Below are 27766 nucleotides of genomic sequence, written 5' to 3'. Positions count from 1 at the left end.
TGGCCACTGCACTCCAGCCTGGGTGACAGAGCAAGACTCCGTCTCAAAAAAAAAAAAAAAAAAAACAAGAGAAATAGCCCCACTTTCTCTGATCTAAGGATATATTCTTGGCCTTACTTGAATGTGGCTGTGTTTAGAGCTTTTTTCCTACTTATATGTGCTGGAAGCAGAAAGAAGTGGTTACCGTATGTGTCTGGTCTCCCTCCAAAAACCCTAGATCCAGAAAATAATGCTCATATTATTTTGCTGCAGTATTTCGGATGTCCCCTCCACCCTGTTTTTAAATTTGGCTTCAGGGTGTACTCAGAAGACAGACAAGCTCAGAACGCCAGCTATGTGTGGTATTGCAAAATAAATTTATTTGAAGATAAACTGTCTTATAAAAGGTCAGAGGCAATTTGAGATCCCAGATTCAGCTTTAGCTTGTCTCATAAAAAGATTCAACTTCAAGTAGCACAATTTCTTGTCTGCTTTTAATCCTGAATATTCCTGAAGCACGAAACAGCCAACTGTTTACACAACACACATCTGTGACATCTGACTCTGGCACCTGTGGAGCTGCAGCTTTCAGCTCTGAGGCCGCAGGGGCGGCACCCCTCAGCTTCGGGAGGGCCCAGATCAGGCCACTGTGACTTCTGGCTTTGCCAGCAACAACAGGTCCCAGCATCCCAGCCCTTCCCTCCCCTGGCGCCTCCCAAAAGCACAAGAATGCAAACCGAGACTGGCCCACCACTGAGGCAGGGGTGGACTCCCACCTGAGTGTGCCAATAGGCGGGTGGACCATCCTGGTGACTTCCTGGTGGGCCTGGCCAACCAAGAGGCCAGGTGGCCTCACTGGGCCTTACCTGGCTGCCCGGCAGCCCGGAGAGGAAGGAAGGAGGAAGGGCGCTCATGGTGCGATGGCTCTGGCCATGCTGGCGGGAGCTACGTGATGATCCTGGCGATGGCTTGCAGGGAGGGGAAGTCGTCGTCCCGGGCAGCATGCAGCGCCTGGTGGCTGCTGGCGTCGCCATGTGCGAGCACCTGCTGGCAGGTGGGGCACACACGGCAGTCTAGGCCCGCCTGCTGGGTGGTGACCTGCCACGCACTCTTCTTGTTCTTCTTGGACTTGGTGCTGAGAGGCTTCTCGCGGTTGCAGAAGTCCGTGTGTGCAGACAGGAGCTCCTGCTGCTTGGCTGTGTCGGGCAGTAGGACCAGCAGCTCGTTAAAGACCTTCTGGAAATTCTCCCCCAGCAGGTCCCGGCAACTCTTGTAATACTGGGCTGCGGAGATCAGGCCCTGCCGCCGGAGAGTCACACTCAGTCATCCCCTCTGGCCTGGGCCCTGGATGAAGACGGGTTGGCCACCCCGCCCCGGGCCCGCCTGACCCGTCTGGACTCCTTGGGCCCGACTGACCTGTCTGAACTCCCCTGAGTGGCTCTTGAACTCGCTGAAGCGGGCCTCGTCACTCTGCAGGAAGTCCCTGATGGACTGGATGAGCTGCAGGTTCCTCTCCCGGAAGTTCTCGGGGACTAGGTAGGCCTGCAGGGCAGGCAGCGGCCTGGGTCTAGGAGTCAGAAAGGTAAGAGAAGGTGGAGGCTTCAGCCTTTAGAATGGCCCAAGGGAAAGGTACCCTTCCTCCAGCCCCCGGTGGACACCAGGCAGCCCACCCACACTTACGGTTTTGTGGTAGTGGTGGTGGTGGTGGGGCTGGGAACGCAGGCCGGGTGGGGGCTAGGCAGAAGGCCAGAGAAGCCGGGGGGCGGCTTGCTGACGGGGGGCACCAGGCCTGGCGGGGGTGGGGGAGGTGTGCCCTTCAGGAGCACCACAGCACTGAAGCCTGAGGGGTGGCAAGACAAGACCCAGAGGGGACCCTCGCTGACTGTGGGCTGCCTGGCCTCTAGGGCCAGCTTCTGTCCACAGCCACCCCTTCCCCGCAGAGCAGGTGCAGGGCCAGCACCCACACCATGCTTCTGGTGTGGCAGGCCCAGCCTATATAAGCTCATGCACCCTCAGCCCCAGGAGGCACCATGAGGGCCGGTCTCAAGAGAGACAAGGGACACAGGGCAGTTAAGGGGAGGCTGGAGGTCATGTGGGTGGTCAACAGCAGCGCACAGGGGTCCCCACCACGCAGCTGCAGACTGTGCCTGTGGCTCCAGCCTGACCCCGGCCCCTCCCAACACCCAGGGAGCAGGCCTGAGCCTGCACACGTACCTGGCGGCGGTGGCATCCGGGGCGGACAGGGGCCACCCAGCACTGGGAAGTCCTCCTGTGGCGTGGGGCAGGGGAAGGAGCCCAGGGGCCTTGGGAGCCCTGGAGGTTCCTTGGGGGCACTCCGAGCCGGGGCCGGGCCCTCTGTGTGTCCATTGACGACGACAGCAACTGGCCCCTCGGCTCTGCTGGCAGGAGCTTCCGGGGCCTGCATAGGCCCAGGGGGACAGCTAGCGGGCAGGGGCTGTGGCAGTGTGGTGCCAGGCTTCTCTGAGCCCACTTTCTTCTTCTTGCCAACTTTAGAGGGCTGGATGGAGACCGGCCCCAGTGGGGAGGAGATGGAGCCCGTGGGGCGTGTGCTTAGAAGCTCCTGAGCGGCCGGACTGCCACCCTCCTCCTCCTGTGTGAGGGGCGGGCCGCCCTTCCTGCCGCCCCTGCTCCCCTTCCCAGCCTTTCTGGTGGGCTGGCTGCTTCCGGCAGCCTGCGCTGAGGGTGGGGGCTGTGCTACCTTCTTGCTGCTGCTGCTGCTGCTGCTGTTCCAGGCAGAGACGAGGCTGGTGGGGGTGGTGCCAGGCTTGGGCACTGAGGACACCAGGGCAGGGAAATCCTCCTCCTGGAAGGCACTCCTGCCCCTGGCAGGGATGGCGTACGGCAGCGCCAACCCCACAGGGCCCGGGATTGCTGCAGTGGAGCAGCAGGAGGAAGTGGAGGCAGAGAGGCTGGGGAAGTCTTCGTCCTTGAGCTTAGGGCTGGGTGGTGGGAGGGTGCTGGGCGCAGGGAAGCAGAACTGGTCAACAGCTATCAGGCCCCGTGGCTCCACACCTGCCCTCCCGGCACCCACCTGACCTGTGGCCGCCCGCACCCGCCCACCCTGCACCGCTCAGCCCTGGGCACCCACACCCTCACCCTCACACACCATGAGGTGGCCGGGCCCGTCACCGGGAAGGCCTCTTGGCTTACAGGACCATTTGTCGAGGTTTCCTTAGGGCCTGTGAGGAACACAAGGCCCCCAGGTCAGGTCAGGGTGTGGGGACAGAGTGAAGGGTGCTCTTCCGCCTCCCAGGTGAAGGCCCGCAGCGTCCTAGGCACCGTGCCCGTCAGGAGCTGGCCACTAGGCTGGGCACGGTGGCTCATGCCTGTGATCCCAGCACTTTGGGAGGCTGAGGTGGGCGGATCACCTGAGGTCAGAAATTTGAGACCAGCCTGGCCAACACGGTGAAACCCCATCACTACTAAAAATAGAAAAATTAGCCAGGTGTGGTGGCACGGGCCTGTAGTCCCAGCTACTCAGGAGGCTGAGGCAGGAGAATGGCTTGAACCCGGGAGGCAGAGGTTGCAGTGAGCCGGGATCATGCCACTGCACTCCAGCCCAGGCGACAGAGTGAGACTCTTGCCTCAAAACAAAATAAAAACCAGCTGGCCACTGGCCTCCTGGCCTGGGCAGAGCTGCCACCAGGTAGGGCTAACTCACCTGGGCCTTCACCCTGAGTCCGGGGTAGGCGCCGGGGGCCACGGGGCTCCTCAGGACCCCGCACCACTGCCTCCTCCTTCTTGGGCCGGCCGCCTTCCTCCCGGTCCTCACTCCTGCGTGCCTCCTCTTGCTGCTGTGCAGCCACGGAGGCCCGGACAGCAGCTGCTACTTCTCGGTCCTCTTCCTCCCTGGGACAAGGAGGCCAGCCTTCAGGCTGAGCACAGCCCGAGACCAATGCCTCAGGCAGGCAGAGTCCTGGGCCCAGTGTGTGGGGCAATTATCTAGGGTCTGATGTTTCTGCCCTGCAGGGCTGCCGGGCCAGTGTTTCCTCATACAGCTGCGGTGGCCGCCCAATTGATACAAGCCCCTTTCACCCACCCCAACCCTGGGATCTGTGGCTGTGGCTAGAATTGGAAGAGGAAGAAATTTCTGCTCACCAAGGACACTGAACAGACCCTGCTGCCACTCAGAACCCCAGAAACTCTGGCCACAATCCCTGACCCCACCCCTACTCCCAGCTTGGCCACTGGCCACGGTCACCACAGGAGAATGTCAGCAGCACGCAAGGCCCCCCACCTTTTGTACCTCCAGCTTCCTCGGCGGCTCTGTTGGGCTCCACGAGTGCCGGCCCGGGCCATTCGGCCCTGGCGGCTGTACCTGTCCACCTCCTCGTAGTCTTCGCCACTGACGACCCCTGCGGCCAGCAGACAGCCTGTCACTTCCCGGGACCCCAGGACGACAATAGGAGGGACAGGCCTGCTGTCAAGGCCACACCCGACCAATGCTCAGGCCTGGACAGCAGAGGCCTTCCTACCCACAGTGCACATGAGCCCAGGATGGCATAGGAGCTTTGCAGGGTCCACGCCAGCCACGGGCATCTACGACCTGGGTGCCAAGCCACAGGAGCAGTGGGAAGGGAGAGGAGGGTCCCCGAGCCCCAGGTGGGATCTGCACAAAGCAGATGTTCAGTAAAAGCCTCCTGGTCCAGGGAAGGGCCCCGGGCACCCAGGGCAGCAGATCCAAGACCCTGAGGGAGCAAGAGCTCCTGGCACACGAGGGGTGCTCAGGCACTGCAGCCCAGCCGGAGGCCACCTCCTGCACCCACAGCTCGTCTGAGGCTCCAGAGCAGGGCACGGTCATGTGGCCCCGACCGGGGGCGTCCAGGCCAGGTGCCTGCTCACCCTCGTTCCGGCGCGAGTGCCGTGGTGCGTAGCTGAACTGTAGGTCGATCTGGCGGTTCTGGCGCGCCTCGGCACGGCTGCGGCTGTGGCAGGCCGTCCTGTGGGCCTTGAGGTCGATCTCGGTGCGGAAAGCGTGGGTGAACTGCTCTGTGCTGCAGCGGCCCTCCTCACACAGGAAGTGCTTCTCCCGGAAGTGCTCGCGCAGGTAGGCATAGTCGCTGGCAGAAGATGGGGTGTCGGTAGGAGGGCTGCAGCCCAGCTACCCCCACGCCCTGAGGGAGGGAGGGTCATCTGTCTGTCTGCCGCCTGGCCCACCTGTAGTAGTCCTGGGCCCCGTCCGAGTCGCAGAAGTGGCAGAAGTAGTGGTCACGGCGCAGGTGCTTAAGCAGCTCGTCATTGTCCAGGTAGCGCTCGTCACAGAACTTGCAGAGCGGGTGCCCGCGGTGCGACGTGTCATCGGGGTCCCCCTGCATGCGATGCCGGGCCAGGTCCTTGCGCGAGTACCACTTGCGTTCATATGTGAAGATCTGCAAGGCACAGGGGGCTGGGCACAGGCTGGGGGACCCCAGGCCTCCTGCCTCTTCCCACAGGCCAGCAGCGGAGCAGCAAGGGGCAGGAGAGGGCCCCGCCAGCCACCAAAGCCTCCCTGCCACGTACAGCCTGACCCTCGGGGGGCCATCCAGGGCCAGAAGCAGCAGGCAGACAAGCCCCTCCCAGCCGTGTGACCGCATCCCCAGCACCACCCACTGCCTAGGCTCTCTCCGGGGTCTCTGGGGGCACACCTGCAGGTGCTGGAGGCACAGCCGGCAGCAGAAGAGCTCGTGCTGCCTCCGCATGTGCTGCTCCAGGTCCCCGAAGAGGCTGAAAGGCGGCAGCTCGGGGCACCGCGGGCACTCGTGCTGCAGCAGCTGCCTAGGAAGACACCGAGGGCCGCCCACGGCCCCAGAACATTCAGTGTCACCGCCGGGAGTGGGGCCACTCACCAGGCCCCAGGCCCGTGACCCAGGCCAGATGCAAGGCCACGGGTTGGGTGAAGCCTGCACACGGCCTGGGTTAGAAGCCTGGCTCTAGCCCTGAGCCCAGGAGCTGCCCCTCCCCTGAGAGACCAGCCCTGGGACAGCTGTGCCCTTTACTGAATTTTCAAGCCACAGACCTGTTTCACACAAGCTTGCATGCCCCTCAAGGAGCCCCTGCCTCAGGGGTTCCTGAGGCAGGTGCTGCACAACCTGGGCACGCCTTTCCCTAGCACACTCACCAACTCTACCCCAGGAGGGCCTGGTAAGCGTCCCCAGTCACAGGACGGGAACCCAGGCACCTGGCCCCAGCATTGGTGCCCCATGTGGCCCCCGAAGTGCCTCCGGTTGTGAGGAGAGTGGCACGTGAAGGGCCGCAGTCACAGGGAAGCCAGGACTCAGGAAGGGGCTCTGCTCACCTGTACAATGCATACACCTTTCCATCTGCAAAGTAGATATCATATTTCTTCTCATGCTGCAGCTGGTGGATGGGGATGGTGGCAAAGGCAGGAAGCTTCTTCCCAAAGACCACCTAGAGCCAAAAACCAGAGGGACAGTGAAAAGAACTGGGATGGGACCCCCACCTGGAATGCAAGAGCCTTAGAGGCAAGGGAGCACTCACGGCCCCGCTGAGTAGGAGTGAGGCATAAATGGTTCTCCTGGGAGGCCCCAGTAGGCAGCGGCCCCTGGCACCCTGACCTAGGCCTTCCCTCCTTACCCCAACCCGCTTGCCTAGGGCCGGGAACAGAGGACAGAGACGCAACGCCCGGCCTCTCCACCAGGGGGCGGCCAGGTCAGACCCAAAGCGGCCACGCCCCACCGGCCTGGGCCCTCACCCCGCAACTCCACCCTGCTGGGAACAGCAGCTGTCGCTCTGCGCTGCTGCGCTTTCCGGGACAGAGAAGAAACGTGTTCCAAGCAGCTGCCAAGGGAATACCAATGGCAGCCAGCCGGGGATACATCAGGTGACAAGGCCCTGTCCGGCGCCCCCACCCCCACATTTCCATGGTGCCTCCACGGCCCAAGGCTCAAGCCAGCCACCTCAGCTCCGAGCAGAGTCAGCAGGCGCTGCAGAGCCTCTGCGTGGCCCCCTTCCCAGGGGTCTCTGGCACTTGTAAAGCTGGCTGCCAAAGGACCTGCCCTCTGCCCTGTGCCCTGTGCCTCCACAGACGACCCCGGCATCCCCGCTCAGCTCAGCACCCTTGCTCTCCATGAAGCTCTACAAGCTAGGACCCTCACTGACCCCACGCCTGCGGAGATTGGTGCCACCCACCCCTTGGGTTGGTCAAGCCCCCTTCTGGCTCCATCGCCGTCCCAAGCCTGCCACTGGTCACTTGTCTCGGCTCAAGCCCCTAGAGCAGCTCAAGGCCTCATGGGCACATCCACGGCAGGAGGACGTCCTCACCTTGGCAAGGGTCACGCCAAGGGCATGTTATGTTTAGCCTTAGCCAAAGAGGATGTCAGGCCGGAACGGCCGTGAAGTTGGGAAACCTGAGGCTTGGCAGGAGAGCCAGTCCCACGCATACTCGGGTGGTCCTGGGCTGGTCTGTGTCCCCCAGAGCAGGTGATTAAACCTGGCACCCCAGGAGGGTCAGGATCACCAGGAGAGCTCAGCCTCCACTTCTGCCAGGACAGGCTGCTGTGCTGCAAGGAGGGTGCCCCCACCCACTGACAGGAGCCGGCTCCACGAGGGAGGGGTGGGCAGTGCAGGCTGCAGGAGCAGCAGCCCACACCTTTCCTCCCCTTGTCACATCAGGCAAGGCTGGGCAGGATGAACTTGGCCGCCTCTGCATCCCCGTCACCCGCTGGGCTCAGATGGGCACTTCATCATAGCTGCCTCCCACGATGTCTTCAGATGGGAGTCGCGGCCCCACCCAGAGCCCCATTACAAAGGCTGTCAGTCACTGTGGGCCACGTCACCCTGACCTGTCCCCTGGCTCTCCTCCTCCTGAGCAGCCCCTCTGCACACCCCAAACACAGGGAAAGGCCCTGGGCCTTGTGTGGCCTCTTTTCATAGCAGTTGCCCTCAGGGCAGCTGGCACCCAGCCCTGCCTTCCAGCCCGACCCTCACGGGCACACTCTGTGGAGCCACTCAGAGTGCTGCTGGGACCAAGAGCGCGAGCCTCCTCAAGCAGCTGAGGACTGGGATTCCCGGGAACCAGACAGGACCACGCCCCCACCACGGCTCCCGAAGCAGCACCGGCAGGCGGGCGAGGAAGCCAGCGTCTGCCTGTGAGGCGGCCAGGTGAGCAGCCTGTGAGGGAAGCCCGCGAGGCTGCCAAAAAGCATTCAAGCCCATCAGACTTCGAGAAACGACTTCTTTCCCCCGAGGAAACCCATGCCAGGGGCATCCCCAGCCCCACCTCCCCACTTTGGCACCCCTCCTTTCAGCCGCGCGCTCTCATCCACCCTGGGTGGTGACTCCTCAGGCTGTGGGCACAGGGGCATCCCAGGCACCCTAACATGCAGCCGGCCTCCACTCGGGCGTCCCGAGTGCCACCAAGTGCGGGCACAGGGCCAGGCCCCGCTGAGGAGCACATAGACTCCTCTGTCCTTGCCGCCTGGAGGCACCCACGCCCCATGTGATGCTAGTACATCCTAAGTCCTAAGAAACCTATGTGGGATGGCACTGGTGGGGCTGGCAGGCTCGGTCAAGGCAGCCTTTCTGAGGCCAGGGAGCAGCTCGGGGTGGAGGAGCTGCAGGGAGCTGGGCAGAGGCAGGGCCGGGCGGGTCCCGGGTGCACTGACAGCACCCAGATGAAGGATCCAGGGTGGGCTGGAACAGGAGGGCCCCATGCTCCATGTGGGGTCTAGACGGGTGTCCATCTGCCCAGTGGCTGGGGCAGGTGCTCCAAGCACCAGAGGCAGCAACACCCAGGGTATTCATCCCTCCTGAACAGCTGGTAGGGGTAACCCAGGCGGGGCACCTGAGAGGAGCAATGAGACAGGAGAAAGGATGCACTGGGTGGGCTCATGAAGAGAAAGAGGCTTGGGAAAGAACAATGTATGCAAGGAAGGTGGGCCCAAGGCCGCATTTACTAGAGCAGGAGGGCATGTAGGTTTGGGGCCACAGGGCTGGAGCAGGGAAATACTACCTGCTGGTGGGGCCTGAGGCTGCCCATCCTCAGACAGGCAGGGAGACCAGGCCTGGCCGCCCAGACCTCAGGAGCGGGCAATGGGACAGCAGCGCAGCCTGGCATGGCCAGCATCACCCTCCCTGAGGGTGAGGAGGGGCTGGATGAGGCTGCACCCCCCAGCATGGTGGACAGGCTGGTTAACTGAGGAGCCAACCAGCCTGGTGGTACTCCAGCATGGCCAGGCTGGGAGTAGGGGATGTAGGGGACATGGAAGCCAGGGGAAGATGGCTGTGGGTAGGGGACTTGAGGGCCTGGGGGAGATGCCTGGGGTGGGACTTGGGGGCCATTGGGAGATGGCTGTGGTGGGATGTGGGGGGCCGGGGTGGGATGTGGGGGATCGGGGGAGATGGCTGGGGCTACAGAGGGAGACAAGAGATCTAGGTCACCCCAACAGGAGAGGGTCACGTGTCTGAAGACAGAAGTACAGAACCCATGGGGAGAGGCTTGGGGATGGGCTATGCAGCAAATGATCGAGGAAAGGGCGCTCTACACGAGCCCTGGAGACGGCCAGGCCAGGCCCCAAGGAGAGTGAGAGGTAGAGGGGAGGCCTGCTTATTAACAGGAGGCCCCCAGGACCCCCTACAGGGACAGGTATGGTGTCTGCCTGGGGCCTTGCAGCTCCACACTCCCCAGCATGCCATGGGCACACAAAAGGACAGCGGTGAGGGCCTGCCCACACGGGCGGAGGCGGACCCTGTGGATGGCTCCCAGGGCCATTTAGACAGCCTAGACCTCCATGGAGCCCAGATGGGGACAGCAGCAGGGAGCATCTTACAGACAGGGCCAGGGTCACAGAGGACGGGAGGGGGGACGGCAGGATTCGGAAAGCATGGCCCGAGCCAGCAGGTCACCCTCCTGACCTGGGACCTTGGGTGACTGTGGGCTGGCCATCTGCGCCCCTCCCACTGCCTGCCTGTGAGGTGCGGGTGGGCTGCCCTGGGGGGCCACAGCCTCATCAGGACTCCTGCAGTAACACCAGGGACCAGAGCAAGCAGGTGAGCAAGATACAAACAGCAGGAATCGGCCCTTGAGAAAGACATGGCCAGAAAAGAGGCCCAGAACGTGGGGCTCCACCCCCCCAGGGCCTCTGTCAGCCATGGCTGAGACCAGCACCCCTGCCTCCCACCGAGGGGAGCCTGGCTCGGCTTCCACCCCGAGCACCTGCCAGGGGTCGGGCCCATCTAGCTCCTCGCCTGAGCAGCAGCTGCAGCCTCCACAGGGAAGGTCTGGGTCCAGGTGTGTGGAACTAACAAGCACATGGAGCCAGCCGATTCCATACGGCATCCTGGACACTTTCCTCCCAATTTTCGCAAGGCCTTAGTCCCATAAGGGAGGCCAAGACAACGCCAGGGTTCAGGAGTCGAGGGCTGCAGAGGGAATTCCTGAGCACACATGGGACACAGAATACACTCAGGGGATGGTGCCGAACTCAGTAAGGGAAAAAGGAGGCTAGAGTGAGGCAGCAAGTTCAAGATGGGAAGAAAACAGGATGAATGCAAAGGAGAGGAGAGCAGCAAACACCAGACTTCCCAGGACCCCTCCTTCAGTCCAGTAAGGCTGGGCAGGCCCTAGAAGCAGCTGGCCGGGGGCACCTAGTGCCAAGCCGCACCCCGGCTGACAGCTCACGGCCACAATCCCTGGCCACAGAGTTCCTGGAGGGTGTGGGGCCTACAAGGAATGAGAGCAGGCAGAGGCTGCCGGAGTAAGCATACGCAGATGTTCACTCATGTCTTGCATCAGACCTGCAGCCTGGGCCGGGACCTCACGTGCCAAGAACTCCTTAGCGTCTTCTTTCCGGAAGGAAGCTACAGGTGTGCCGGGAAGCCTGGCTGTTGGAGAGTGAGGTCATAGTATGCAGGACTGGCTGGCAAGGCAGGCTCTGGCAAAGCCAGGAAGCGCCCTGAGGAAGCCACAAGCCAAGGTCCTCCATGACTGTTCCTGCACCCCAGATCTCCCCGGGGTCTGGGTCAGCCTCCTTCTGTCACATGACAGACTGACAGCATCTCCAAATGTCTTTTTCCAAAAAGGGCACAGGATAGATGCTCACAAATTGCTCAGAGAATTTCAGCGTCTCTTCAGCTCCTTTGATGTAAATGTCTACTTACGAAAAACAAAGAAAAGGAAAAAAAGAAAGAAGCTATCCTTCACTACTGTTCTGCGTCACTCCTGAGAAGAGGAAAGTTACATTCCTGACAGATGTCACCAGCTGAATGAAGCCTTCCATGAACCCACCGGGGGAATTTCACAATGCTGGAAGCAAACAAATCTCTAAGTTCAGCAAACCAAGGGGCTCCAGCCAGGTGCCCACAGTCAGCAGCTGGCAGTGCAGTGAGGGTGGAGGAACGCTGTATGGTACCCGCTGACCCCTCCAGGACTTCCAAGTCTGTACAGTCAAAAACGTCTCCCATTCACTGTGGAGATGAGCGCCAAAGGGGGCGGCGGCAAGGAGAAGGAAAGCTTCCTAATACTTTTCTACCTTCCCGCCAAGAACCGGGAGGGGGCCTTCCCCTCTGGTGGGCAGGTCTCCTTCCGAGGCCAGTGTCACCTCCACTCCACAGAGGAAAACGTCAGTCTCGGAAGGAGTTTGCTCAGGGTCACCCAATGGGGGCCCTGAAACACAGCTGGGCTGAGAATGCCCAGAGTTTGACGCCCTGCTTCCAGGACGGATGGCCTCCGGAGGGTCCCCCTTGCCTTGTTTCCGCCATCCGAACGGAGGCCCCTGGGAAATCAACTCCCGAAGACGAGCAGGTCACCGAGTTCTCCATCTGATCAGGCCCCTTCCTGAGGCCCGACAGGAACCCTCGGGACACGGGGTAAGTCCCCAGGTTGTCCCCACAGGGCTTCCCCACTCCTCCAACCCGCTCGGCAGCCTCCGGCCTCCCAGCCCCAACGCCCCGCCGTCATCCGCACGGCCGGGACCCCGCCCTGGGTGGCCCCACCAGGCCTCTCTCGGAAGCCGGCGCCGCCGGGCCCACGGCCGGACCTCAGTGAGGCAAAGTCCCCTTCCGGCTGCCGGGAGCCCCGCCGCCCCCGGGCCGCGCCCCCGGCGCCCCGCACCTGGCGCAGCTCCTCGCGGCACACGGCGCAGTAGCGCTGCTCGCACAGCACCCGCATCTTGGTGGAGCAGCGGTAGCACACCGGGTGGTCGCAGCGGCCCAGCGCCGTGGCCTCCAGGTCTCCGCAGCATAGCACGCAGCTCCCGCCGCCCCGCTCAGGAGCCGCCGCCGCAGCCGCCTCCAGGGCCGCGCGCCGCCCCTCGGCGACCCCCGCCGCAGCCATGGTCCAGGCTCCGGACCTCTCTCGGCCGGCGCGGCGCCGCGCGGCCTGGCTCCCGGCGGGCCCGCCCCTTCCGGGCCAACGTCACCGCCCCGCCCAACAACGGGCCCGCCCGGCGGAAGTGTGCATTGCGACTTCCGCCTTAGCGAGGTGCCGGCTAGAGCGGTGGTCCTGATAGCGGCCGCTCTAGCCCGAGCCGACCGCTTGGAGGTCCGCGCCGCCAGCTTGGCCAGGCAGCCAGCCCCGTGCTCCTCTGGGCCACGTGTGTCATGTCAATCCTCGCTGGGCTCCACGGACTGGCGTTGTCAGATGAAACACGGGACAACTGTTTTGAATCTCAGATGAACAAGGAGTCATGTCTTAGTTTAAGTATAGCCCAAATATTGATGGGCTAGACTCATACTAAAATGCTGCTCGTTATCTGAAATTCACATTTAACTGGACCTGTTGTATTTGTATTTGCTAAATCTGGCCACCTTATTAGGAAACCGATCTCTGGTATTTGGAACACACCCAAGCCTGGTCCCGCCTCCACTTCCCTAATGCCCCGTTCAAATCCCTACATGAAAGACAACTCGAAAGGCAGCACGTGGTGACGTCCATCTCGCAGCCCAGGGAAGTCTCGCCAGTCTTGCCGAGAAGGGGCCTCTGGAAGGCAGGAACGGAACGTGTCCTCTTTACACTGGGCCCAGCGCAGGGCGTGTTTGGATGGATGCTGCGGTACAGGGCCTCCTCCCTACCCTTGGGGGCCAGGCACACTCAGGACCTCTCTCCCCCTGCCATCCAGAAGGCTGGTCCAGATCTAAACCCTACTGGAAAAGAGGCAGTATGTTATATAAACGAGCCTGAATTTTACTTATTTGTTTTTTTGAGACAGGGTCTTCCTCTAGCTGTAACACAGTGAGTGGTACCATCACAGCTCACTAAGGCTTCAACCTTCTGGGCTCAAGTGATCCATGCCCAGTGAGTGAGCTTGGACTTTAGAAACAGACAGAAATGGGCTTGAAACCCCAATTTTGCCACTTGAAAAAAGCTGCTGGGCACAGTGGCTCAAGCCTGTAATCCCAGCACTTTGGGAGGCTGGGGTGGGTGGATCACCTGAGGTCGGGAGTTCGAGACCAGCCTGACCCACATGGAGAAACCCCCGTCTCTACTGAAAATATAAAAAATTGGCCTGGTGTGGTGGCGCATGCCTGTAATCCCAGCTACTCTGGAGGCTGAGGCAGGAGAATTGCTTGAACCCAGGAGGGGAAGGTTGTGGTAAGTTGAGATTGCGCCATTACACTCCAGCCTGAGCAACAAGAGCAAAACTCCGTCTCAAAAACAAAACAAAACAAGAAAACAGAAAAAAACACACAAAAATTAACCAGACATGGTGACATGCACCTGTAGTTGCAGCCACTCGGGAGATTGAGTCACAAGAAACGCTTGATCCCGGGAGGCAGAGGTTGCAGTGAGCAGAGATTACGCCCCTGCACTCCAACCTGGACAACAGAGTGAGACTCGATCTCAAAAAAAAAAAAGAAAGAAAAAGAAACAAGAAAAGAAAACTGGGAAAAGTTATTGTAAGGATGTAAGAAGTTCAACATATCTTGGAGCATTTAGGAAAAATAGCAAATGTATATAGAAAGACAAGCAAAGAAAATAAAACAGCTCTCAATGAGAAAGGAAATGTAAATAGTACACTACTTGGTTCAGTAGAAAATATTTACATAGTTTTTGCTAATTCTATATAAATATTAATCTTTCAGGGTTTTTTTTTTTTTTTTGAGACAGGGTCTTGCTCTGTCATCCAAGCTGGAGTCCAATGCTATGATCATGGCTCACTGCAGCCTTGAACTCCTGGGCTCAAGGGATCCTCCTGCCTTAGCCTCCCATGTAGCTAGAATTACAGGAGTGTGCCACTATGCCTCTCTAATTTTTAACGTTTTTTGGTAGAGCTGGGGTTTTGCCATGTTGCCCAGGCTGGCCTTGAACCCCTGGCCTCAGGCAATCCTCCCACCTCGGCCTCCCAAAGTGCTGAGATTACAGGTACGAGCCACCACGCCTGACTGATTAATGGTTTCACGAAACTTTGCGATGAAGTCATATTAGGAGGATGCAGAGAGGAGAAATAAGGGGATTGGGTTTCAAGAGAGCCAAAGCTTCGTTTCATTTAATGGGAAGCTATTTGGTGTTGCCTGAGATGGCTAAATCAAGAAACAGTAGTTTATAATGTAAGTCAGCAATCTTCAATGGAGGGGAGGGCATTTTTTGTCTCCAGGAGATGTTTGGAAGTGTCTGGAGCCATGTTTGGTTGTCACAGCGGGACATGCCTGGCATCTAATGGTGTATTAATTTCCCAAGGCTGCCATAAAAAATGGCCACGGGAGGCCAGGTGCGGTGGCTCACACCTGTAATCCCAGCACTTTGGAGGCCGAGGCTGGCGGATCACCTGAGGTTGGAAGTTCAAGACCAGCCTAACCAGCCTGACCAACATGGAGAAACCCCATCTCCACTAAAAATGCAAAATGAGCCGGGCGTGGTGGTGCATGTCTGTAATCCCAGCTACTCGGGAGGCTGAGGCAGGAGAATCACTTGAACCCGGGAGGCGGAAGTTGCGGTGAGCCGAGATCGCGTTATTGCATTCCAGCCTGGGCAACAAAGAGGGAAACTCTGCCTCAAAAAAAAAAAAAAGGCCACGGACTAGGCGCAGTGGCTCACACCTGTAATCCCAGCATTTTGGGAGGCCAAGACAGGCGGATCACGAGGTCAGGAGATTGAGACCATCCTGGCTAACACAGTGAAACCCCATCTCTACTAAAAATACAGAAATAAATTAGCCAGGAGTGGTGTCGGGCTCCTGTAGTCCCAGCTAGTCAGGAGGCTGAGGCAGGAGAATGGCGTGAACCCGGGAAGCGGAGCTCTCAGTGAGCCAAGATTGAGCCACTGCACTCCAGCCTGGGCAACAGAGTGACACTCCATCTCAAAAATACAAATAAAAAAAGGGCCACAAATTTGGCTTAAAACACACAAATGTATTATCTTTAGTTCTGGAGTCCAGATTCTAACATGGGTCACACTGAGCTAAAATCACGTGTCGGGATCACTGTGTTCCCGTCTGAAGTTTCCAGAGGAGAATCTGCCTCCTTGCCTTTTCCAGCTGTTAGAGGCTTCCTGAACCCTGTGACTCATGGCCACTCTCTTCCAGACTTGACTCTGGGATAGGCCAGTGGTCCAACACTCCAATCTCTACTTACATCTTTTCTTTTCTTTTTTTTTTTTGAGATGGAGTCTCTGTTCCCCGGGCTGAAGTGCAGTGGTGCAATCTTAGCTCACTGCAACCTCCACTTCCCAGGTTCAAGCGATTCTCCTGCCCCAGCCTCCGGAGTAGCTGGGACTATGGGCGCCTGCCACCATACCCGGTTCTCCTGCCCCAGCCTCCGGAGTAGCTGGGACTATGGGCGCCTGCCACCATACCCAGTTCTCCTGCCCCAGCCTCTGGAGTAGCTGGGACTATGGGTGCCAGCCACCATGCCCGGATAATTTTTGTATTTTATTTTATTTGTTTTTGAGACAGAGTTTTGCTCTGTCACCCAGGCTGAAGTGCAGTGGGACAATCTCAGGTCACTGCAACCTCCGCCTCCTGGGTTCAAGCGATTCTCCCTCCTCAACCTCCGGAGTAGCTGGGATTACAGGCATGCACTATCACACCCGGCTAATTCTGCATTTTGGGACAGGGTTTCTCCATGTTGATCAGGCCAGTCTCGAACTCCCGACCTCGGGTGATCCACCCACCTCGGCGTCCCTAACTGCGTGAGCCAATGTGTCTGACCAATTTTTGTATTTTTAGCAGCAACGGGGTTTCACCAGATTGGCTAGGCTGGTCTCGAACTCTTGATGTCAGGTGATCAGCCTGCCTCAGCCTCTGAAAGTGCTAGGATTACAAGCGTGAGCCACCATGCCCAACCAAATTTTTAGAATTTTTAGCAGAGACAGGGTTTCACCATGTTGGCCAGGCTAATCTTGAACTCCTGAGCTCAAGGAGTTCAACTCCTGAGGCGGGGATCCACCCGCCTCAGCTTCTCAAAGTTCCAGGACTACAGGTCTACTTCCATCTTCATCCCAATTCCCTCACTGACTTCACCTGCCTCTTCCACCCTTAAGAGCCCTTGCAATTACAGTGGGCCTATCTGGATAAACGAGGCTAATCTGCTTCTATTTTTTTGTTTTGTTTTGCTTGTTTGTTTTTGAGACGGAGTCTCACTCTTTCGCCCAGACTGGAGTGCAGTGGCTCAATCTCGGCTCAGTGCGAGCTCCGCCTCCCGGGTTCATGCCATTCTCCTGCCTCAGCCTCCTGAGTAGCTGGGACTACAGGTGCCAGCCACCACGCCCGACTAATTTTTTGTGTGTTTTTAGTAGAGATGGGGTTTGACTGTGTTAGCCAGGATAGTCTTGATCTCCTAATCTTGTGATCTGCCCACCTCAGCCTCCCAAAGTGCTGGGATTACAGGCGTGGGCCACCGTGCCCCCTTTTTTTTTTTTTAGATGGAGTTTCACTCTTGTTGTCCAGGCTGGAGGGCAATGGCCCAGTCTCAGCTCACCGCAACCTCTGCCTCCCGGGTTCAGGCAATTCTCCTGCCTCAGCCTCCCAAGTGGCTGGGATTACAGGCATGTGCCACCATGCCTGGCTAATTTTGTAATTTTAGTAGAGATGGGGTTTCTCCATGTTGGTCAGGGTGAACTTCTGACCTCAGGTGATCCGCCTGTCTTGGCCTCCCAAAGTGCTAGGATTACAGGTATGAGCCACTGCGCCTGGCTGCTAATCTGCTTCTATTAAAGCCAGCTGGCCTGGCGTGGTGGCTCACACCTGAAATCTCAGCACTTTGGGAGGCCGAGGCAGGAAGATCACCTGAGGTCAGGAGTTCGAGACCAGCCTGACCAACATGATAAAACCTCGTCTGTACTACAAACACAAAAATTAGGTCGGGCACTGTGGGTCAGGCCCATAATCCCAGCACTTTGGGAGGCTGAGGCAGGCAGATCACTTGAGGTCAGGAGTTTGAGACCAGCCTGGCCAACATGGTGAAACCCCATCTCTACTAATCATACAAAAATTAGCCGGGCATGGTGGTGGGCGCTTATAATTACAGCTACTTGGGAGCCTGAGGCAGGAGAATCGCTTGAACCTAGAAGGCAAAGGTTGCAGTAAGTCGAGATTGCGCCACTGCACTCCAGCCTGGGTGACAGAGCAAGACTCTGTTTCAAAAACAAAAAAAAAAAGCCAACTAATTAGCAACCTTAATTTTATATTCCCAGGTGCAGTGGTGCGCACATGTAGTCTCAGCTACTCGGGAGGCCAAGGCAGGAGGATTGAGTCCAGGAGTTCTGAGGATATAGCGGCCTATGTCAACCACGTGTCTGCACTGTTTGGCCTCGATATGGTGATCTCCTGGGAGCAGAGGCCCACCAGGTTGCCTCAGGAGGGGTGAACTGGGCCAGTTTAGAAAGAGAGTAGGTTAAAACTCCTGTGCCGATTAGTAGTGGGATCATGCCTGCCAACAGCCAGTACACATCAGCCTGGGCAACATAGTGAGACACTGACTCTAAGAAAACATTTTATCTACAGCCTAATTCCCTCCTACTATGTGGCATAAATATTCACAGGTTGCAGGGATTGGGGGTGAACATCTCTGGGGGGCTATTAGTCTGTGTACATAAATTGGTGAAGGCTATGGATGTTGCTAAACATTCTCAGTGCACAGGATGCCAAAGGTCAGTAGTGCTGCAGCTAAGAGTTTTTCTGTTTCTGGCCGGGCGCGGTGGCTTTTGTCTGTAATCCCAGCACTATGGGAGGCCGAGGTGGGCAGATCACCTGATGTCAGGAGTTCGGGACCCGCCTGGCTGACATGGTGAAACCCTGTCTCTACTACAAATACAAAAATTAGCCAAGCGTGTTGGCAGGCACCTGTAATCCCAGCTACCTGGGAGGCTGAGCCAGGAGAATCGCTTGAGCCCAGGAGGCGGAGGTTTCAGTGAGCAGAGACCACACCATTGCACTCCAGCCTGGGTGACAGAGCGAGACGCTGTCTCAAAAACAAAACAAACAAAACAAAACAAAACAAAAATAGCAGTTACGCTTATGATTCAAACATCTGGAGATAGATACTAGAAGAAACAGCTAACAGCTAAAACAGTTGGAGAGCAGGACCAGTGTGTGAAGGGTGGGCAGGGATAGCTTTGTTCTCTTCCTTATAGCAAGCAGCTTTTGATTTATAATGTATATTGCCTTGACAACATTAATTATTTTATTTTATTTATTATTTATTTTTGTTTTTCAGAGGGAGTCTCACTCTGTCGCCCCAGCTGGAGTGTAATGGCGCAATCTTGGCTCACTGCAAGCTCTGCCTCCGGGTTCACGCCATTCTCCTGTGTCAGCCTCCCGAGTAGTTGGAACTACAGGCATCCACCACCGCACCCAGCTAATTTTTTTGTATTTTTAGTAGAGACGGGGTTTCATCATGTTAGCCAGTATGGTCTCGATCTCCCGACCTCGTGATCCACCCGCCTCAGCCTCCCAAAGTGCTGGGATTACAGGCATGAGCCACCGTGTCCGACCTTATTTTATTTATTTATTGTTTATTGTTTTGAGACGGAGTCTTGCTCTGTCGCCCAGGCTAGAGTGTAGTGGCACCATCTCGGCTCACTGCAACCTCTGTCTCCCGGGTTCAAGTGATTCTTCTGCCTCAGCCTCCCGAGTAGTTGGGATTACAGGCACGCACCACCATGGCTGGGTAATTTTCGTATTTTTAGTAGAGATGGGGTTTCACCATGTTGGCCAGGCTGGTCTCGAATTCTTAACCTTGTGATCCGCCTGTCTCAGCCTCCCAAAGTGCTGGGATTATAGGCATGAGTAGAGATGGGGTTTCACCATGTTGGCCAGGCTGGTCTCGAATTCTTAACCTTGTGATCCGCCTGTCTCAGCCTCCCAAAGTGCTGGGATTATAGGCATGAGCCACTAGGCCCAGCCCTAATTATCATTATAATTATTTTCTTTTTCTTTTCTTTTTTTTTTTGAGACGGAGTCTTGCTCTGCCACCCAGGCTGGAGTGCAGTGGCCAGATCTCAGCTCACTGCAAGCTCCGCCTCCCGGGTTTACGCCATTCTCCTGCCTCAGCCTCTGGAGTAGCTGGGACTACAGGCGCCCGCCTCGTTGCCCGGCTAGTTTTTTTTTGTATTTTTTAGTAGAGATGGGGTTTCACCGTGTTAGCCAGGATGGTCTCGATCTCCTGACCTCGTGATCCGCCCGCCTCGGCCTCCCAAAGTGCTGGGATTACAGGCTTGAGCCACCGCGCCCGGCCTTTTCTTTTCTTTTTTTTTTTTTTGAGACGGAGTCTCACTCTGTGGCCCAGGCTGGAGTGCAGTGGCGTGATGTCGGCTCACTGCAAGCTCCGCCTCCCAGGTTCACGCCATTCTCTTGCCTCTGCCTCCCAAGTAGCTGGGACTACAGGCGCCTGCTGCCATGTCCGGCTAATTTTTTTTTGCATTTTTAGCAGAGAGGGGTTTCACCGTGCCAGCCAGGATGGTCTCGATCTCCTGACCTCGTGATCCGCCCACCTCGGCCTCCCAAAGTGCTGGGATTACAGGCGTGAGCCACTGCGCGTGGCCTATTTTCTTTTTTTTTTTTAATTTTTCTTTTCTTTCTTTTTCTTTTTCTTTTTTTTTTTTTTTGAGATGGTGTCTTGCTCTGTCACCCAGGCTGAAGTGCAGTGGCACAATCTTGGCTTACTGCAACTTCTGCCTCCTGGGTTCAAGCGATTCTCCTGTCTGTCTCCCAAGTAGCTGGGATTACAGGTACCCGCCACCACGCACAGCTAGTTTTTGTATTTTTAGTAGAGACAGTTTCAGTGTGTTGGCCAGGCTGGTCTCAAACTCCTGACCTCATGATCCACCTGCCTCAGCCTCCCAAAGTGCGGGGATTATAAGTGTGAGCCACTGCACCTGTCCCATTTTTTGTATTTTTAGTACAAATGGGTTTCACCATGTTAGCCAGAATGGTCTCTATCTCCTGACCTTATGATTTGCCTACCTCGGCCTCCCAAAGTGCTGAGATTACAGGAGTGAGCCACTGGGCCTGGCCAATTATTTAATGTATTATTATTATTATTATTTTTCTGAGATGGAGTCTCGCTCTGCCGCTGGAATGCAGTGGCGCGATCTCGGCTTACTGAAACCTCCGCCTTCTAGGTTCAAGCAATTCTTGTGCCTCAGCCTCCCGAGTAGCTGGGATTACAGCCGTGCGCCACAACAGCCAGCTAATTTTTCTGTATTTTTAGTAAAGATGGAGTTTCACCATATTGACCAGGCTGGTCTTGAACTCCTGACTTTAAGTGATCCGCCCACCTTGGCCTCGCAAACTGTTGGGATTATAGGCATGAGTCACTGAGCCTGAGCTATGTATTTACTTTCTGAGACAGGGTCTGTCATCCAGGCTGGAGTGCAGTGGTGCTATCACGACTCACTGCAGTCTTACAAACTCCAGGCCTCAAGGGATCTTTCTACCTCGGACTTCAGGCGCGCACCACCACACCCAGCTAATATATCTATCTTTTTTTTTTTTTTTTGAGATGGAGTCTTGCTCATCACCCAGGCTGGAGTGCAGTGGCGTGATCTCGGCTCACTGCAAGCTCCGCCTCCCGGGTTCACGCCATTCTCCTGTCTCAGCCTCCCGAGTAGCTGGGACTACAGGCGCCTGCCAACGCGTCCGGCTAATTTTTTGTTTTTTGTTTTTTTTTTTTTTGAGACGGAGTCTCGCTCTGTCGCCCAGGCTGGAGTGCAGTGGCCAGATCTCAGCTCACTGCAAGCTCCGCCTCGCGGGTTCCCGCCATTGTCCTGCCTCAGCCTCCGGAGTAGCTGGGACTACAGGCGCCCGCCACCACGCCCGGCTAGTTTTTTTTTTGTATTTTTTAGTAGAGACGGGGTTTCACTGTGTTAGCCAGGATGGTCTCGATCTGACCTCGTGATCCGCCCGTCTCGGCCTCCCAAAGTGCTGGGATTACAGGCTTGAGCCACCGCGCCCGGCCAATTTTTTGTATTTTTAGCAGAGACGCGGTTTCACCGTCTTAGCCAGGATGGTCTCGATCTCCTGACCTTGTGATCCACCCGCCTCGGCCTCCCAAAGTGCTGGGATTACAGGCGTGAGCCACTGCGCCCGGCCAATATATCTATCTTGTCGTTGTTTGTTCTGGCAGAGATGGGGTTTTGTCATATTGCCTAGACCAGTCTCTAACTCTGCCTTGGCCTCCCAAAGTGTTGGGATTGCAGGCGTGAGCCACCGTGCCACGCCCTGGCCAATAATTTTAAAGATGACAAAACAGATTTGCTCATTAATCTCCTCCTTACCAGGGCTTTCCTGATCGGAGCCAGACTTTGCGCCTGCGGCAGGCATGGTCCCGGCCTTAAGCGTCTTATGGATTTCCAGGCGGGACACTGGTATCAAGGAACTGAGAGGTGAGCCTCAGGAAGCAGGGCCAGCTCTCATCACCTCCTCCTCAAGGAGAGCTGTGGCTTTAGATCTCTGGAGGCGGAGAGAAGGAAGCCTTTGTCACCAGGCCCCCTCCCTGGGCATCAGGATGGGCAGGACACAGAGGCCCTCCTCCTGCCGCCTGGAAAGGGAGCCCACAGGCACCCTTAAGGTTCTGTGTTTTGCTCCTCTAACCCAGCCGTGGGCTCCTTCTGCCATATGTTCTGGATACCCCACCCAACAGACACCTCCCCATGCCTCTGTTCCCAGTGGCCTTTCCCTGTGTCCTGCGACTCTCACTCCCTTGGGCCACCGCAATAAACAAGGCAGGGGAGCCACTACTTATTTTTGTTTGTTTTGTTTTTGTTTTTTTTTTTTCAGACAGAGTCTAGCTCTGTCGCCCTGGTTGGAGTGCAGTGGTGTAATTTTGGCTCGCTGCAACTTCTGCCTCCTGGGTTCAAGTGATTCTCCCGCCTCAGCCTCCCAAGTAGCTGGGACTATAGGCGCCTGCCACCATGCCTGGCTAATTTTTGTATTTTTAGTAGAAACGGGGTTTCACTGTGTTGGCCAGGCTGGACTCCAACTCCTGACCTCAGGATCCACCTGCCTTGGCCTCCCAAAGTGCTGGGATTACAAGCGTGAGGCACCGTGCCCGGCCGGTTTGTTTTTGTTTTGTTTTGTTTTTTGTTTTTTTGAGAAGGAGCCTTCCTCTGTTGCCCAGGCTGGAGTGCAGTGGTGCCATCTCTGCTCACTGCGGCCTCCGCCTCCTGGGTTCAAGCGATTCTCCTATCTCAGCCTCTAGAGTAGCTGAGACTACAGGCTCCCGCCACCATGCCCAGCTAATTTTTGTATTTTTAGTAGAGATGGGGGTTCATCATGTTGGCCAGGCTGGTCTTGAACTCCTGACCTCAGGTGATCCGCCCGCCTTGGCCTCCCAAAGTGCTGCGATGATAGGTGTGAGGCACTGCCGCTGCTAGCCCACTCCTGGGATTTAAGCTCAGAAAACGGCAGCACATGGAACCTACTGTGCTGCAGGGAGTTTTATCGTTGTACACCGTTGCATTTTTGAGATTTACTATGCTGTTACAGCTCTACTTCTACTTCTGTTTTCTTTTTCTTTACTTTTCTTTTTTTCTTGAGAAGGAGTTTCACTCTTGTTGCCCAGGCTGGAGTGCAGTGGCGCGATCTCGGCTCACTGCAACCCCTGCCTCCCAGGTTCAAGCAATTTTCCTGCCTCAGCCTCCCTAGTAGCTGGGATTACAGGCATGTGCCACCATGCCCGACTAATTTTGTGTTTTTAATAGAGACGGGGTTTCTCCTTGTTGGTCAGGCTGGTCTCGAACTCCTGATCTCAGGTGATCTACCCGCCTCAGCCTCTCGAAGTGCTGGGATTACAGGCATGAGCCACCGTGCCCAGCCTCTACTTCTATTTTCTGTCACAGGGACTTCCATCCCAGCACAGACCTTCATTGATCAATTTCTGCAGTTCCCCCTGCAGAAGCTCCCTGGGCCACCTTCAGGGGGCATCCTGGACCCTCCCAGACTGGCTGGAGTGCCCCCAGGGGTCCAGAGACGCCCACGTCCTCTTAGTCAGGAGTGGGTGGCAGCACCAAGGGACCCTGATGGGGCCTGGCTCTGGCCCATGTCGTGCTGCACTACCCGCCCACCACACACTCCAGGCAGCTCTCAAGGACAAGGGGCCCCAGGGGAGCGCAGTGGGGACAGCTTCTTGCAGAGCCTCTGGTCCCGGGGGTCCTCCAGTTGGCACAGACAGCTCCATCTGCATCCCCCATTCTGCCCCCGTCACGGTGTTTTCCTGACAGGCTGGGGGTGGTCAGCCTCTGGCACAGCAAGGATAGATCCTAGCCACAGCGCTCATTGAGTGCCTACTGGGTACCAGGCACGGTTCAGCTCCCAGACCCACCACTGGATTACCAATGCCGACGAGATGATGAAGTGGCCACTGTTTTCACCCCCAGTTTACAGATGAGGAAACTGAGGCAGGAGAGGCCGAGACCCTTATCCTCTTAGTCCAGCTGGGACTATCAAGCAGGGCTGGCGTCTCACCACTTCAGTGTGGCTTTTGTGGGGAGGGCTGCTGCTTTCAAACCTCCTCAGACTCACCAGACCCACTGGGGACCCTCATGCCTCAAGAGCGAGAGTCGGGCTCTGCCCCAGACCTTCTGTTTTGTTTGTTTGTTTGTTTTTTGAGATGGAGTCTTGCTCTGTTGCCCAGGCTGGAGTATAGTGGTCCCATCTTGGCTCACTGCAACCTCTGCCTCCCGAGGTCAAGTGATTCTCCTCCCTCAGCCTCCTGAGTAGCTGGGACTACAGGCGTGTGCCACCACGCCCGGCTAAGTTTTTTTTTGTTTTTGTTTTTGAGATGGAGTCTCACTCTGTCACCCAGGCTGCAGTGCGATGGCACAGTCTTGGCTCACTGCAACCTCCGCCTCCCAGGATCAAGCAATTCTCCCGCCTCAGCCTCCTGAGTAGCTGGGACTACAGGTGCATGCCACCACACCCGGATAATTTTTTTATTTTTAGTAGAGATGGGTTTTCACTATGTTGGTCAAGCTGGTCTGAAACTCTTGACTTCGTGACATGCCCACCTCGGCCTCCCAAAGTGCTGGGATTACAGGCGTGAGCCACCGCACCCGGCAAGTTTTGTATTTTTAATGGAGATGGGGTTTCTCCCATCTCCATTAGACCAGCCATGTTGGACCAGCTGGTCTTGAACTCCTGGCCTCAAGCAATCCACCTGCCTTGTCCTCCTAAAGTGCTGGGATTATAGGCATGAGCCACCGTGCCCAGCCTGCCCCCAGCCCTTCTGTGCCTCTCTGGACGGGGGTACCCTGTTCCCCCAAGCTGAGGCTCTTGAGCTCAGGGGCTAGGCTGTATCTAATCTCCACCATTTACCCAACATGATCTGGGGCAGGTCAGTTCTCCCTGGGCCTCAGTTCCCTAGTTGGTGAGCGGAGTTAATAATAGTTTCATTCATGGCATTGTCTGGAGGTCAAGATGAGATGGTTTATCATGACCCAAAACGAGATCCCTGATGTCTGGGACACGGGGCTGCCCCATGACTGGCATGATTGCTGGGGGAGGGCTGGATTCACCCTTGCTGGGAGGTCAGGAAAGAGTGTGTCAGGGTCTGCCCTCTGGGAGGGGGCTGTTAAGCCAGGTGGGCACAGAAATGTATTCTGAGGGATTGTCTGGCCCTGTGCCTTTTTTTTTTTTTTTTTTTTTTTTTAGCTCTGGAGTTTCATCTGGTTGCCCAGACTGAAGTTCTATGGCGCAATCTCGGCTCACTGCAACCTCCGCCTCCTGGGTTCAAGTGATTCTCCTGCCTTAGCCTCTCAAATAGCTGGGATTACAGGTGCCTGCCACCACATCCAGCTAATTTTTTGGGTTTTTCGTAGAGATGGGGTTTCACCATGTTGGCAAGGCTGGTCTTGAATTCCTGACCTCAGGTGATCCACCCACCTCAGCTTCCCAAATTGCTGGATTACAGGCGTGAGCTACCATGCCCGGCCAAGGACCTGGGCCATTTAAGTGGAGTCCTGAAGGATGAGCAGGTGTTAGCTAGGCTGAGAAGGACGGAATGATGCTCTAGGCACAGACGCACAGAGGCAGGCACAGTCACAGGCTGTTGGTTTAAACAAAAATTGAGCCTCGCTGGATAAAGTGATCTTAGGGGACCATCACCAGAGAGGAGACACTGGAGGTCTGCAAGGCCTTGTCCTGCCCCTCCAGGGCTAGAGGTTCAAGGAGGGGCTGACTCTTTCTCCTGGAGGCGTCGCAGAACACAGACCCCAAGGATGGCTTGGTGTGGCCATTGTGAGGCTTCTAAGCCTCCGTCTAGCTCTGCGGGGAGACAGGTTTGTGGGGAGAAGCTGGGGGTGGCACTGGACAGGACAGAGTATGGGGACAGCTTTGGGAGCCGTGCTAGGCAAGGACAAGGGACAACGCTTGTGGGGAGTCACCCAGAGGGGTCTTGAATGGTGCTGAAGGCCCCTGACATCCCTCCCGCGGTAGCCACTGTAGCTCTGCCTGTACCTGGGCCTTCCCTCGGTTGTCCCACCCGCAGGAGCCTGGCTAAAGGGGCATCCCTCAGCCCTACTCCCTCATCAGTGTTCCCAGTACCCTCTCCCTGGCACTTCCACTCCTGGGGGGAGGAGGCTGAGCAGGGAGAGAATGGAACGTGTTCCCCTAGAGGAGCCTCGAGCACAGTTCCAGCCAGCGGCCCACTCAGTGAGGTGCTCAGGTACCCACCTCCCCGCCAGCTGCCAGGGTTCCCTTTCCTCCCTCCGTCCCTCCTCCCATCTGGGGAGCCCAGCAGTACTGCGGGGGCGGAACAAGGCGGGGCCACGAACGGTTATAGCTGGGTTCGCAAGGGGACCCGCGGCTCGCCTCCAGCCTCCTGCGCTCTGGTACCTGGGCGTCCCGACTCCACTGCGCGCCCAAACCCAGCTGAGCCAGTTCGTGGCCCGCCCCGCCGGGCGGCCGTCGACGCGAGCACCCTGGCGCCGGGCCCGGGGAAGCGGGGGGCTCCCGCGAGCCGGCCGCGGCTGGCACTGCCGCTGCTCCTGTTCCTGTTGCCGCTGCCCGCCGGCGCGTGGTACAAGCAAGTGGCGAGTCCCCGCTACCACACGGTGGGCCGCGCCGCTGGCCTGCTCATGGGGCTGCGCCGCTCACCCTATATGTGGCGCCGCGCGCTGCGCGCGGCCGCCGGCCCCCTGGCCGGGGACACCCTCTCCCCCGGACCCGCCGCCCGCAAGGCTCCTCTCCTGCTGCCCTCGTGGGTTCAGGAGCTGTGGGAGACGCGACGCAGGAGCTCCGAGGCAGGGATCCCTGTCCGTGCGCCGCGGAGCCCGCGCGCCCCGGAGCCTGCGCTCGAACCGGTGTCCCTGGACTTCAGCGGAGCCGGCCAGGTACGTGAGAGGGGAGGAGGCCTGGACCGCCGCGGGCAAAGGGGTCTCAGGAGGTCTGAGCCGGAGCACGGAGCCGCGTGTTCAGGGTGCACCGTCGGGCCCTTCCATCCCCCACTCCGCGCCCAGAAAAGTTTTCCCTGGGTAGGCTCCACCCTGGCACGCGGGGGTGGCGGTGGAGGGCCACAGCCTCCTCCCCACGGCCTTGCTGTGTTCTCGCTAGCGACTTCGGAGAGACGTCTCCCGCCTAGCCGTGGTCCCCGCAGCAAACCGCCTTGGCCGGCCCCGCCTGGCCCCCCGGACCGTCCTGACAGCGTTCCCCCGCCTGCGGCGCCTCCGCGCCTGACCCAGGACGAGTCGCCGCAGCTTCCAGGAGCCGCTCACAGCCCCGGCCTGCTGTCCGGTCAATAAAATCCGCCTGACTCCTGCGCCCCCGCGTGCGACCCCTTCGTCTGCCTGTGTACTTTGCCGTCTAGCTCAGGGCGCAGACAGGCGCGCCCACGCCCTGGCAAATGTCACGGGCCCCTCCCTCGCCGACCAGAGGAAGCGCCGGGCACTCAGCATTCATTTCAAACCTGGATCTCCTGGCACCCCCTTTCTCCCTTAGCCAAAGTCTTCCACAGAGGATTAAGAACCCCTGGTCCCCTTCTTCTGGGTCATGCCCCTGGAGGAGGGGCCCCTCCACCTGAGCCCCACCTTGCTTCTTGCTTTTTTCTTTTTCTTTTTTTTTGAGATGGAGTCTCCCTTTGTCACCCAGGCTGGAGTGCAATGGCGTGATTTTGGCTCACTGCAACCTCCACCACCAGGGGTTCAAGCGATTCTCCCGCCTCAGCCTCCTGAGTAGCTGGGACTACAGGCACCCACCATGATGCCCAGCTAAGTTTTGTATTTTTGTAGAGAGGGGTTTCACCATGTTGGCTGGACTGGTCTTGAACTCCTGACCTCAGGTGATCCGCCCACCTCGGCCTCCCAAAGTGCTGGGATTACAGGCATGAACCACCGTGCCCGGCTGCTCCTCTACCTTTTATCCCTCTCTGCATGCCCTTCTGGTCACTGGCTCCAGCCCCC

At 57.7% G+C, this 27766-nt stretch overlaps 2 protein-coding genes across 5 annotated transcripts; one reads left to right on the top strand and one right to left on the bottom strand.

The window, feature by feature from the left end:
- Positions 1-337: 337 nt before the first annotated feature.
- ZNF598 (zinc finger protein 598, E3 ubiquitin ligase) lies at positions 338-12353 on the bottom strand. 4 transcript variants are annotated; one of them, XM_033236167.1, is made up of 13 exons: positions 12050-12114; positions 7129-11089; positions 6275-6387; positions 5625-5754; positions 5158-5369; positions 4843-5060; positions 4238-4355; positions 3662-3849; positions 3107-3179; positions 2194-2957; positions 1660-1819; positions 1396-1546; positions 338-1278 (listed from the first exon to the last, which is right to left on the bottom strand). In XM_033236167.1, exons 4-13 carry the CDS (start codon positions 5676-5678, stop codon positions 925-927), a joined length of 2292 nt encoding a protein of 763 aa, XP_033092058.1. In that variant the 5' UTR covers positions 5679-5754; positions 6275-6387; positions 7129-11089; positions 12050-12114; the 3' UTR covers positions 338-924. The 4 variants fall into 4 exon arrangements, with proteins under 4 accessions (XP_033092058.1, XP_033092055.1, XP_033092057.1 ...); XM_033236164.1 differs by lacking the exon at positions 7129-11089 and having other exon boundaries at positions 12050-12353; XM_033236166.1 differs by lacking the exon at positions 7129-11089 and having other exon boundaries at positions 338-1175; positions 12050-12353.
- Positions 12354-25343: 12990 nt separating this feature from the next.
- Positions 25344-27135, top strand: NPW (neuropeptide W). The gene is made up of 2 exons (XM_033236162.1): positions 25344-26701; positions 26922-27135. Exons 1-2 carry the CDS (start codon positions 25769-25771, stop codon positions 27042-27044), a joined length of 1056 nt encoding a protein of 351 aa, XP_033092053.1. The 5' UTR covers positions 25344-25768; the 3' UTR covers positions 27045-27135.
- The last annotated feature ends 631 nt before the right edge of the window (positions 27136-27766 follow it).

This window comes from Trachypithecus francoisi, unplaced genomic scaffold (genome assembly GCF_009764315.1).
Source record: "Trachypithecus francoisi isolate TF-2019V2 unplaced genomic scaffold, Tfra_2.0 Lachesis_group15, whole genome shotgun sequence".
NCBI classification, from domain to species: Eukaryota; Metazoa; Chordata; class Mammalia; order Primates; family Cercopithecidae; genus Trachypithecus; species Trachypithecus francoisi.
Note: the sequence above shows the minus strand (reverse complement) of the source record. Positions and strands in the feature narration are given on the sequence as shown.